At 32.0% G+C, this 13,516-nt stretch overlaps 1 protein-coding gene across 2 annotated transcripts; it reads right to left on the bottom strand.

The window, feature by feature from the left end:
• Positions 1–2,865: 2,865 nt before the first annotated feature.
• LOC107912650 (methionine aminopeptidase 2B) lies at positions 2,866–9,507 on the bottom strand. Of its 2 annotated transcripts, none has more exons than XM_016840928.2 (12): positions 9,270–9,507; positions 8,624–8,788; positions 7,062–7,098; positions 6,865–6,972; positions 6,261–6,360; positions 5,991–6,136; positions 5,820–5,911; positions 5,587–5,681; positions 4,730–4,826; positions 3,919–4,062; positions 3,586–3,803; positions 2,866–3,213 (listed from the first exon to the last, which is right to left on the bottom strand). In XM_016840928.2, the coding sequence occupies exons 2-12, from the start codon at positions 8,775–8,777 to the stop codon at positions 3,103–3,105; spliced, it is 1,302 nt and encodes a 433-aa protein (XP_016696417.1). In that variant the 5' UTR covers positions 8,778–8,788; positions 9,270–9,507; the 3' UTR covers positions 2,866–3,102. The 2 variants fall into 2 exon arrangements, with proteins under 2 accessions (XP_016696417.1, XP_016696416.1); XM_016840927.2 differs by having other exon boundaries at positions 7,062–7,101; positions 9,270–9,435.
• Positions 9,508–13,516: the final 4,009 nt, after the last annotated feature.

The raw sequence follows: 13,516 nt of genomic DNA, 5'->3' as shown, positions 1-13,516 counted from the left end.
CAATTTAGTCCCTGACATCAAAATAACCATATCTTTTAATTTTGAGTCTCGATTTAAAAACTGACTTTAATTACATCATTTAGAGACCCTATACTATCTATTTATACCAAAATTTCACAAAAAATTAGATTTTATTCACTTTAGTCCTTATGTACAAAACTATCAAGTAAATGTTACAATCTAGTCATTTTTCATAATCTAAGCTTAAAATCTATCAATTTAACATCAATTTCTTCAAGAAATAAACAATTAAAACTTTAAAAAAATTTCAAATTGGTACATGAGCTAGCTAAATCAAGCTACCATGACCTCAAAAACATATAAATTACAAAAAAAAACTTGAAAATACCTTAAAATTGAGGGCCAGAAGTTTAAAGCTTTGAAACCCTTTTATCCCCCTTTTTTTTTAGGTTGGACGGTTGAAGAAGAAAAAGATGAGCATCTCCACTTAAATTTGTTATATATACTTTAATTAAAATCGTAATCACCTAATTAAATTAACTTAATCTATCATTAACAATTATAAGTGGAATCTTTCATCATCAAGCATTAATTTGTAATAAAAAATGGTTTAATTACCATTTTCGACCTTTGACTAATTGCACTTTAATTCCCTAAGTCTTTGGCCAATTAAAAACTTATAGCGAAAAGACTTTTACAATTTAGTCCTTATACCTTAATAAGCAATTAATTCAGCAATTAATTCCACATTGTATAACATTCTGCCCCCTTGACCAATTGTATTGCATATAATTCACCCCCTTAAGCCTAGGGGTGTGCAAATTTCGGGTAAAACCGAATTAATTTGGTTAACTGGCTGAATTTGGTTAATCGATCAGTTAACCGAATTAATTTGGTTGGGGGTCGGTTAATAATTTTTTGGAAGTTTGATTAATGGTTAATTCGGTTCAAAATCGGTTAAGTAATCTAAAATTTATAGTTTTTATATACATTTTACATATATTAAATTCAGTTAAATTTTTATATGTTTTATACTTGTTTTAACCAAAAAACAAAAAAAAATATAAATTTCGGTTAATTTGGTTAATCGACTGAATTAACTGAATTAAAAGGGTCTATTAATTCGATTAATGGTAGTTCGGGTCGGTTAACCGATTGAACACCCCTATTTAAGCCATAAGGTTATACTTTATATTAACAAAATATTTGTCAATTTTTAATTATATAACTTGAATAATAATAAAATATTAATGTATGATGGGCCTTGAAACACTAAGCTTAGAAACCCAATATGGACTTTAAAGCCAAATTACAGAATTAATCAATTTGGCCCATACCCATACATATTAGGTTAGTGACTTTTTTATGTTAAAAAAAGGTTGTTTGGATTTAGAAGTTTCGCCCCCCTTGGACTAAAATCCTAGATCCATCCCTGTTTCTAATCAATATGTTTTATTCGTTTATGATTTCTCATTTTCTTAGTATTAGCTATTGTCACATTGTCATCGCAATACAATGTAATAGTTTTCTCCATACTAGGAATGACTTCGACATCAGTAAGGAACTTCCGAAGTCAAATTGTTTCTTTTGTTACTTCAAAAGCAACCACATATTTGACCTCCATAGTGGAGCCAACACTACAACTTTGCCCAACACTTCATCATACCATGGCTCTGTTGTCTATTGCAAAAACACAACACGACATCAATTTCCACGAATCCAGATACATTTGAAAGTCAAAGCTTGTATATCCAATGAGAGTTAAGCCCCCTCCAGAATATACTAACGTATAATCTCTCATTCTCCGTAAACATTTGAGTATGTGCTTAACAAATTGCAGGCGTTTTAGACCAGGATTTACCTGATATAGACTTACCAATTCTACTACAAAACAAATATTTGGACGTGTGCATAACATTGCATACATGAGACTTCTTACTAACAAAGAATATAAAACCTTTCTCATATGCTCACTTTCTTCCATTGTCTTGGGACAATTCTCTAAAAGAAGATAAAAGCTAATACAGGAGGTTGTGTACCTTTCTTTGAATCAGCTATAACAAAATATTACAATATCTTGTTCATGTATAAAGTTTGTGATAAAACCATCACTTTATTATTTCAATCCTTAAGGATTCTATGGGTTCTACAAGTTCTCACATTAGATTGAATTTCATAAAATCTATCTCTACATTGCTTCATCAAATTTGAAATATAGAATTTTGTGATAACACATGTATCCAAGATTTGGAATACGAATTCTTTGATTTATTTCGAATTAAAAAAAATTCTATTGCAAACCAAACGTGAGATGATTTTTTTTATTCCATTATCGCAGTTCTCTTTAAAAAAAAAAGGATATTTCTAAAAGAATTCTTAAACTGTGCTATTTTAATATTACATGGTTTTGATGGGGTGGACATGAATAGTTTTAGATGAATCTCAGCAGAGCTTAGAGTTTTTAACTTTTTTCCTCTATTAATAGATTCATGATGTAACATGATTCACATCATTATACATACATGATATGGCATTACCTTGATATGGATATCTTGAATCTCACATAGATCAGTTTTGACTTCAAGATTTATGGATGTTGAATTCCTCACCAAATTTTCGCTATCCTTTTTCCTCCAACACCATAAATATACCCAAACGTTTAACTTTTTCAATTAAACCTTGAATCATTTAATTTGAAATATTTGGTAAATGCCAACCAAATTATTTTCATCAAACCTAGTTAAGTTTGAATCTATGTCTATAGAAGGATTTCGATCCAACTCTAATAATTATTTGAAAACTTATTTTTTTTAAAAAGAAAAAACTTTATCCACCTTTAACATTTAAAAAGTTTACCCAAATAAGAAAAACATCATTCATGTCTTGTAGTAGTAAGACATAACCTTGACTGCAATGGAAAATTCTAGTCTTCCCATCACCATATATTGCCTGATTCAAGTCTCAATCACACCATCTATCATCAAACACGGCAAAGCAAGAGTACAGACAAGTGACAAACATGGGTATCATCCACTATTTAGGGACCTTCCTTATGTTAAAAAACACAAAAAGTACACAACTAAAATTATTCGCAAAATATTTGAGGAGATGATTACCAACTAAACTTTTTGGTCTTCCACCTTAATAGTCATCACCTCTCGATATAACTTCTTTGCAGGTTGGCCGCAGTAGGATGGTGTGTTCAAACTGAGAAACATAGCTGCCCTTGATGTCGCAGAGAGGAGGATACGGCTGCAACAACAGAAAAGGATGATTATAGATATCGGCTGAATCTTCATAGAAAATTACAAGTTTTACATTTCGGGTATATACCAATATAAGAGGAATGTGTTTGGACTGATTTGTTATGCCATTTATACCAGATGTCCACCCCAATTCAATTACTATTACTATTATTATTATTATTATTATTATTATTATTAGCTTAACTGACAACCGCTATTGAACGCCTCAAAAAGGTCAGAATCACATTCAGAAAATGGCGTACCATATTAGCATGGCCTCTATCAAGATGTTTTCGGTAAGGACTTGAAACAAGAGTGCAAAACCAAAAATTTAATTAAAAAAAAGAACACACAGTTGATAACAATAGCAAGAAGATACCTGAACAATGCCGACATCACATAAATTCTTCAATGCCATTAGATATTTAGTCTCTCCCAAACGATCTAAATACCGTCTACAGAAGGCCAATGTTGAAAAATTCTTGTTTATTGTAGCTAGTAGTTGCTTAGCTCTAGGCAACCTCAGTGGAATGTGTCCTGCATCAAAGTTTTTCATATAATGGCTGCACTCTAGATCTTCTCTGACATACCCTTTCCCTGCACCCAAAAAAAAAACAAAGGCTGGTTAGACCAATGTAGGTAATCCACACAAACTACCATCTAATATGTAAAAAGATTCAGTTTCTTATATGTTGAAGATGAGATATATTACCAGTAGAAGCAAAGGTTTCAATGGCATAAAATTCACCCTCTTCCATTTTTGTTTGCTCCCCTCCTTTCACAATAGGAACTGATTTTCCAGCATGTATCTGATAGGGCCCAATGCTGTGCCCATTCAAGTTCCGTATACTTTTCACTGCCAAGGACATTCAAATCCCTTAAAAAAAGGTCATATAAAGACGCGTATAAGGTCATACTATTTACTAAATATGGACTTCTGTCTGCACAGCGTATGGGTAAATGATTTTCATTTCTTTACTAGACCCATATCTGTTTGAAAGAATTTCGGCAATTTCAACTATATGCAGTCTCAGAGGAGAAGGATTAAAAATAATGCTGTTACTTGCCATTGGGAGTCCAGAACAACTGTATCAAATCATACCAATCAAATGAAACTACCGATTCTAGTTAATGTCCGCCACATACATAATCGTTAAGTCTTTTGATGTCAACTTAATGAAAAAGGAAGAATATTAAATATTATTTTAAATTTACTCAAAAGATTACATATCCAAGGAAACTACAATTATTGCAAATTTTGTCTTGCAAACATTTGCTTTGACGACTGCTCAAAATAGGAGCCCACTTGTTAAAATTGACAGTTATAAATATCAAATAACCAAAAACGCAAAAATTAATTTTTTGCAGAGGTGATAAAACAAACCTACATTCTTTTAATAAGAATAAACTACCTTACTGGTCAGTTATCAGAAGCACAAGAGTAAAAACAATTAGCACTGTAGCAGCATTTTTCCCATAATAGTTCTTATTTAAAAATACATATGTTCTCCTGAATTTCTTACCTTGAAACACCTTCCCATTTATTTCAACCTCATATGATTCCATCACCTCTTGAATTGCAGCACCAATATCACAAAGACGGACATCAATACCAGCTTCCTGAACAATTAAATAACCATCAAAGATATATTAAAGATTTTAGTGAAATTAGTAAATCTAATTTTAAAGAGAAGAACCTCAAAAGGCAACAAGACTCCAACCATATTAAATACCCACCCAACAAATTCAACAAGAACAAAAAGTAGATAATAATTTAAATGTAGAATCTAAAACAAACAAGGACACTTTTGTTTTGAGATTGATGAACTCCCAAGGAAAGAAAGATTTCTGAGGGAAAAGGTACACCACAGTTGGCTGTCTTCCACTAACTACAAGAAAGAGAAGAAAAGAAAGCACCAAGTATAACAAGGTATGTTGCTTCAACTTCATTTTTCTTTAGGTACCTGTGCCTAGCACAAATATTATATATAGAAAATATTTATTAAAATATTGAACATACCTTTGTCAGGCACGGTACCTAAAGTCCAAGTGACATAAATAACAAGAAGATCCTTTCATCTACATCTTCAATTGGCATATTTTTATGTACATATTTGAGAGAAAGGTTCAAGTGCACCAACATCAATCTTGTCCATGTAGTCCTCTTAGAATCCTACCCGACTATATCAGACAAAATCACAAAATTGTTCTAGCATGGCTTTTCCCTTATTACTGATTCTCCCCTAACAGAAACATGTCTGGACTTTATGACTAGAAAAACAAACAAGAACATTTACATAAAGACTGATAGCAAGAAAATAAAAAAGACAAGGGAAATCTGTTCTCTCATTAAATATGCATATTTAATAGGATCCAGTACCTTGATGCCTGTATTGGTTGCTTCACGAGAAGCTTCAAGAAGCGGATCATACATAGGATTAAACGCCACTGTAAAGGCACAATCAACTATATTCCCTGCAAAGCCAAGAACTCGTGTTTGAAAACATCTCCAGCTAAAAAGCTAGTTATATCATAACACATGTTGAAATTATACATCTATACAGAAATAGTGTGGACCAAAAAGTGTACAAGATGGAGCAACAATGATATTACCATCAATATGAGTTCCAAAATCTAACTTCATCACATCATCATACTCGAGCACAGTCTTGTCTCCAGAATTAGGAGTCCAGTGAGCAGCGACCCTAACAGGGAAGAAGGTTGAACACGGATACAATCAATTACAGACAAGTAGATTCATCAAATGTCAAAGAAAAAACTAACCAATTCAGTGAGCATCCAGTAGGAAATGCAATCCCTGCTTGCAAACCATTCTCTGAAATGAGCTTGCGAACTGTGTTCTCCAAGGTCTCACATAGATCAGTCATTAACATTCCAGGTTTCAAGATACTTCTGATGTATTTCCGAACCTGAGGATGAATAGTAGCGATTACAGAAAACCAGTAAGTCCCCAAAGCCAAACTCACCATTTTGAATAATAGTCATTTTTATGCCATACAGCAGCAACTTATGTGGATACAAGACAAAACAAACCTGACGATGGACTTCGGCTGCTTGTCGCACTGCATTATATTTTGGCTTTTCAAATCGCTCCAAGTCTCTCTTCTCCTCAGAGGTAGTCCTCCACAAATTACTAAAAAGCAATAAAAACAATAAAGGTTCAAGCTTTACATGGACAAATATAAGAATATGTACCTCAAACTGGAACAAATCTATTACAGGCAATCATAAAATGAAAATGTAGACAAACTATGTAGCATAAAATAAGGAAACATTATATACATTCATGTGCTATTTATATTCCAAAGCAAGAAAAAGTATTTTTTTTCTCAATAATATCCAGACATAGTTACCTTCTCAGTTAAAATACATCACAACATATTTTACTTTCACAACTTAAGACAACTTAGAGATTTTCTATTTTTTACACATAAATGAAACTACAACAAAAAGCAATCACCAAAGACAATGGAAGACATGAATGACCTCCCAGGAATATCTTGTTACAAGCCACTCCTATTTTTATTTTGATTTCAAAAGAACAAGGACATGCACTTAAGAGATCTCTTAAGCTTTAGGAAATAACGAAATATATACTTGCTTCTAAACATAGTTTCAAGAATATGGTTTGACTCACTCATCCTTGTACTGTTGAATTTCACCCTCAGGAAACTCCCTGGACGGAAAAAGCTCAACAACGGGAATAGATGGAGGATCAGTCTGCTTCAAGGGCTCCTTCTTTTTTCTGTGGGTTAAAGAACATAATATCATCAAACTCTCAACTAAACATCTTCGAAAAGAAAACAACTAACCAAGCTAGAAACAAGTACTCACTTGCTTTTATTTTTCTTCTTTTTCTTTTTGGCAACTTCTGCTAGGAAACAATTTAAAAATGCAGAAAAGTGCATATATTAGCAAGACCACAATCAGGACCATCGAAATAAGAAGCCTTCAATAGGAGCACTATCATCTTAACGAAAAACAGTATCTCAAAGCAAAATTAAATGGATTTGGAGAGAGATAGAAGCAACGACCACAAAGTGGACATCTAACATTATCAGCCGCATGATAATCTTACAATGTACAAAATGACTTACATATGTCTATTAGGTGAGGCAAATACAAACAACATTTAGAAGAGTAATTAAAGATAAGTTCCTAGACTACAAACCTATATTGCGAAATAGAAACAATCCTCTTTCAAACTTGCACTCTTCACAAGCAAAATAAAACTAGACAGAAGTTTCCCTCACTCTCCTTGCCCAATGCATGTGCAGATTGCGCAATTGGTAATGTACATTGCAGAAGTATTCTATATTAGATTAAGAAAAGTTCTATACCAATGACTTGTTACGAGATGAGAACAGGATGAGTACAAGTTAGGGAAGAACATACAGGAGCACCATATTTACAAAGAAAACAAGGTGTCATACATACAACGCAAAAAAGAACCTTAGGCTCTTAGCATGGTTAGAAAAACCACTGGCAAACTAATATCACACACACAGTTAAAAATGCATGATAGAAAGGAAGGAGAAAGTTGGGCACTGATTATGAAAGAGAGTAAACAAAAATGCACTATAAAAGGAAAAAAAAACATAACTACAAAAGCACCAAGACAAAAGGTAAAAGAAAACTTACAATAAATATAAACACCCCAACACTAATAGGAAACTTAAAAATTACTTAGGATTCAACCTAGAGGTGGCAATTTGGCATCCAAGTCAGGTTGGGGCGTTTTAGTTTTGGATGAGAATTAGACTTCTAATTTTCGAGTCATTTTCATGTTTGAATCATTCCAACTCCATCTCATGGTTGGATTCTGGCTCGCTTGTTTCATTTTAGGTTAATTTGGGTGGGTATTGGGGTTGTTTGTGCAGGTTTCTAGGTTCCAGTCAACTTTTGCCACATTTTACATTGTATGGGAATAATGATCATGTTCAAGTTTGGGTTATTTCTAGTTAGGATAAGATCTGGGCCATTGCTTAGTCCTATAGCTTCAAGTCAAATGGATTTAGGTTCAAGTGAGATAAAAATATTCAAAAAAAGTTTTGCCACCTCTACAAGGAAAAAAAATGCTTGAGGTGTAAGACACTCGGCTGAACGACATGATGTGCTAAGGTAAATAATCAAGTATACAATAAGCAAGCAAAAAGTATTTATAGTTGATGAACTTAAAAATATGCAGTTTAGGGGTTCTTGGCATTAATTACCTTTAATTGTCTTCAAATTCTTTTGCTTTGATTCAATTTCTTAAAATTGAAAGCACCTTTGGTTATTAAACATTTGCTGCAAACTTCTAGGGATCTCAAAACTATGAAGTGCAGATTACAGGACAAGCAGCAGCATGCAAATTATATGACAATCTAAAGAACTATTGACCAAACAATAATCACCTGTCACCCCATCTTCATCTTTTTGCATAGATGAAGAGTTTTCGGAGACCTCATCAGTGCCATTCGAAATCTCTAATTTCTCAATGCCATTTGAAGCCTCCGACTCCTCATTTTTTTCCACACCAACTTCATTATTCATGATTTCAGTGGCCATCACTGAATACCCTGTTTGCACAAAACGTCATCAATACAAAATCCACATTATTAAAGAAATATAAGGATCACCCAGGTTCCCAATTTTAAACATACCATTCGCAATAGGAATGACAACTTAACGCTTATGCATAAATAAGCTGCATACGTCTCCATCTACAGCGTAAACATGTCTATTTTTTACCAGCAGTAGCTCAAAAAAAGCTACCATTGTCATTTCATCCTAAATATTTCTAGAAATTAGTTCACTACGAAGCATGGATAGGCCAAGAAATGTATCCGACACAGTTGGGTACGAGAAGAAAAGGTCAGACATGTCTTAGACAAGAGATCAAGGATGAAAAAAAGTATAAACCCACTTTTTTATTCCATGAATTGAAACAAATTACAGGTTAATTATAACAGATGATTTAAAAGAAACGAAAGAAAGAAGGAAGGAAAGAAAATAATCAGATTATGTAAAACTAGAGAGAGCTTACAGAGAAATCATTACCTTTCGATCGGTCTAGACGAAGCAAAGCTCTGTTATTTTATCCCTTCCAAGTGTATATATAATACGGAAATGAAAATCCCCTTTGCAGAAGCAAGCGAAGCAATATCAACGTGAAGCAGACCTAGCAACTTACCATAAGATAGCCCAACAAAATTAACTAAAATATAATATAAATTAGGTTTTATTTGTAAGTAGGAATATGATCTCGTTCTGTGAGATTTAATTATTATAATTAATTAATTAAATATTAATAACTTTAATGGCGTCTTAAATGTATACATCGATTTTTAATTTTGATTTATTCATCCATTTTTAATCAATTTATTTTATATTAAATAAATATAATTATTTCTATATACAATAAATAAATATAAAATAACATTATATTAATAATTTGTGAGAATTGAATCAGATCAAAATCTCATATATAAAGTTACACAAATTCAAACTTCATGTATACAATTGTTCATTAGACTAAAGTTCATTTATAATTTTTAGGTTTATCTCTAAAATATAAATCTATAATCAATAATTATACCACAAAGACCTATCCGAAATTTGAGAATTTAAACAAAAATATTAAATTAAAAAATGAGTTTAGATAAAAAAATAATAAAATTTTTTTACATCTTTTGAAGATAAAACCTATGCATTTGGAGTTGTGCAATTAAACAAAAGGATTAAAATAATAAATCCAATTCACCTAGTTGTTAAATTTGACCATGTAGAAATGTCCAAATATTCAATATCTAAGCATTTTCTAAAGTTGAGGTTTTTAGGGTGAAAACTCATGGATTCAAATTCTGGAGTAATTAGGGATGTTTGCTATTCCACAGTTGAATGTTATTTTTTATTATCAATTAAACTTAAGTTTTTATACTATCCTTTTATTTGCTTTATACTTTAATTAGTTTCGATGTATTAATTTAAAAATAATTTTTAAAATTCGCGACTTTCACTAATAAAATGATTGCTTAATTTTTTTTAGTCTTCGTTTATTATGAATATATATATATATTTAAGCATCAGGTTTTAAATGGAATTCTATATAAATTAATACTAATATATACCAGATATGTATATATTCACGTTAAAAGTTATAGTTATTACACTCATTTGTAATTGTAAAATTTTAAATAATTTAATTCATATACCAACCAAAAAGACTGTTATTTAAAGGTATCGTGTCTAGCATACTTTATAGAACTTTTTTAATAATAATACTACCATATTTTAATCACAATTAATTACATTAATTTGAAAACGTTCCTAAAAATTCTATAAACTAAATTTTATAAGTTTTTTTTTAAAAACACATTTACATTTTTAGTATATATGATTGGAAACATTTACATTTTTAGTATATATGTAATTGTTCTAAGCAGCGAATATGAGGATAACCTTGTAAGGAGCTTTGTCAAAAAAAAGGAAAGATCACACTGCAACATCTGGTGATATGGCCAATATGGTTATAGTCCTTGTTGTGGTTCTTTCTCCCCTTGGTTCTCCTCCTAGATCTCTACCTCCACCAAGACCACTTATAGGAGATACTTTTGGTTTGATTGTTGATCATGGTCCTCTTAGAGGTTCAATGAGATTTATGTCTACTGGTGGTGAGACACAAACGTTGTTCCCATGGCATGATCACCTAAGTATGCAAAAATTTCCCTATTGCCCTGCTGAAGTAAGCAAGCGATGAAGAGAATTAATTCTTTGAATCTTTCCCACTCCTCGTACAAAGACTCGTTATCCTATTGTTGGAAAGTGGTTATCTCATTTTGCAATTTTGCGTTCTTGCTTGGTGGAAAATTCTTTATCAAAAACCTTTCTGCTAATTCTTGCCATGTAGAAATTGAAATTGGTGGCAACAAATTTAGCCATACTTGTGCTCAATCCCGCAACGAGTATGGAAACAGTTTCAACCTTAATGCATCTTCAGTCACACCAACTATCTTAAACGAATCACTCACCTTCATGAATAATCGAAGGTGAATATGTGGATCTTTTGTGGGCATACCACTAAACTGGCCCACCGTTTGAAGCGTTTGAAACATTTGAAACATCACTGGTTTCAATTCGAATTGAAAAGTGGCACAACGTATTGTCTACTGGCACGATCGCTATTACCAGCAATAAGGATTGGATTGTGCACATGATTGACTCCTTTACCTTGTCCATCATTTTAATTTACAAGGTCTATCTCAGTTTTTCTTTGAGCTACTTTCTCACGTCTTTTCTATCTAAATGTCCTCTCAATTTCAAGGTCTATAGATAATAGATCGATGATTCGATGTATGCTTATAAACACCTGATAAATAAATCCCAAATAAAGAATAAATTATCAATGTTAGAAATTAAATAAAAACCAATCTGCAAAAAATAATTTCATAAAGAATGATTAAGGCAACAGTCCCCGACAACGGCGCTAAAAACTTGCAACAGAATTTTTGTGCAAGTGTACACAGTCATTCAAGTAATAAGTAAGTAAAATGAGTTATCGTCTCCACAGGGACTATGTACATTAATCAATTATTTGCAAAATTATAAGTTAAAAATTTGGTGATAAAAACACAATAACTTGAGTGATGATGATTAAACTAGATTAATTTAACTAAACATAAGATTGATCCCTAAATGCAAAATTATCTAAATGTATGAATGGATTTTAGCAATAGAAACACAACTTCAACAATCAATAACATGTATAGGCTAGGATAATTACATTAATCAGATCATTTCATTTTCATAAACTTAACAGTGTTGGAAAACATTCCATGGTAACTTGATCTTTCATGAGTTTGGAAACCAAATTAAGTCATTTCAGAATCTTTTACTTAGTGAAATATGCATTTTACTGGTCATATTAAACTAAGGGTTTCTTAGTATTTATGTGAGGTAACAGTGACAAATTAAGTTTGAAACAATTTAATCACATAAACCTAAAAACTATGCAAGACAATAGAGCTAATTAAAGTTATTATGAACCTTCAATTTAGTCGGGTTTAATTATCTAAATTAAGCATGCACTTTTCAATTATTGTTTCTACTAGCCGTCGTTTGGTTAGGATCGCTCAGCTAATTTGAATGCATTCAATCACGTATGAATGAAATACATCTTGATTTTAATTGAAAACATGATCGACTAAGGCACAAACACTTTAAACATGATGCAAACAAATATTATTGAATTAACGCAATCATCCTAGCTAAACAGAATTAAGCTATCATTGTTGATGAAAAATATCATAAAACACATCACAAACATAATTAAATTAAACAACTAGTAAGGAAAGAGTAAACTCTATTTCAATTAAGTAGCCTTTTGGATTTGGATTGAAAGTGTTCCACCGATCCGCTCGTTGCCCTTTTGCTAATGGTTCCTCAAGGTGGCTGGCCAAGAGGTGATCTTTTCAAGGCTTTTGTTGGCTAAAATGGAAGGGCTATGCGTAGGAAGAAGAGAGCAAGAGAGGGAATGAGAGAATGAATAATGTTTGTGAAAATGAAGGATGAGAGGTGTGAGGGATGTTTTGAGAGGTGAGAGTAGTGTGGTATTTATAGGTGAGGTCGAGGGTGAAGTTTACTAAAAATAGGGATTAGAATCCCTCCATCTTCTCCATTTCTTGGCCGGCCACAATATGTGGAAGAGGAGGTGATTTGGTTGCTTATTTTGAGGACAAAATCATGCTATAATTAGGCATAGAGTGGACGATTTCAAAGGCAATCTTTCAAGGATCTTTTCTAATTATATTGCAACTCCAGGGATGTAACACCCCTTACCCGTATTCAGCACTATAATAGGGTATGAGGCATTACCAGAACACATACACTTGTAAACGTATTTAACCGAGTTATAAAACTTCATCTAAATTAAAACTTTTAAATTATTAACATGCTTTTATAATTCTTCATAATATAACCTCAAAATATTATATTCATAATAAATAGGACCTACGAGACCCGATAAATATTCATGCAATTCACAAGTCTTAATAATTCAATACTTCATTTCCATTTCATTCAATTCAAAAATTTCTCATGTTCACAATTCAAATCGTTAAGTTCAATATTAATACGTATTTATCATTTATCTCAACGTTTATTGATTATACCATTCATTAACACATTTATGAAATTCTCAAGTTTGCAATGAAAATATCACTTTAGCTTAAATAACAACATCACTCAACTCGTCATCCTGGTATAAATTCACTACCACTTATCCATTTACTATAATTCTTTTAGGCCCA

This window comes from Gossypium hirsutum, chromosome D11 (genome assembly GCF_007990345.1).
Source record: "Gossypium hirsutum isolate 1008001.06 chromosome D11, Gossypium_hirsutum_v2.1, whole genome shotgun sequence".
NCBI classification, from domain to species: Eukaryota; Viridiplantae; Streptophyta; class Magnoliopsida; order Malvales; family Malvaceae; genus Gossypium; species Gossypium hirsutum.
The sequence above is the reverse complement of the archived record's forward strand: the minus strand, read 5'-3'. Positions and strand labels throughout refer to the sequence as shown.

Bases quoted from the DNA above. Each gene is read 5' to 3' on its own strand.
- LOC107912650 (XM_016840927.2), bottom strand. From the start codon at position 8,777: ATGGCCACTGAAATCATGAATAATGAAGTTGGTGTGGAAAAAAATGAG. The intron at 7,102-8,623 runs GTGATTATTGTT...ATTGTTTCCTAG, and splicing joins AGATGAAGATGGGGTGACAG to CAGAAGTTGCCAAAAAGAAA. The intron at 5,682-5,819 runs GTAATATCATTG...TTGGCTTTGCAG, and splicing joins TTTTGGAACTCATATTGATG to GGAATATAGTTGATTGTGCC.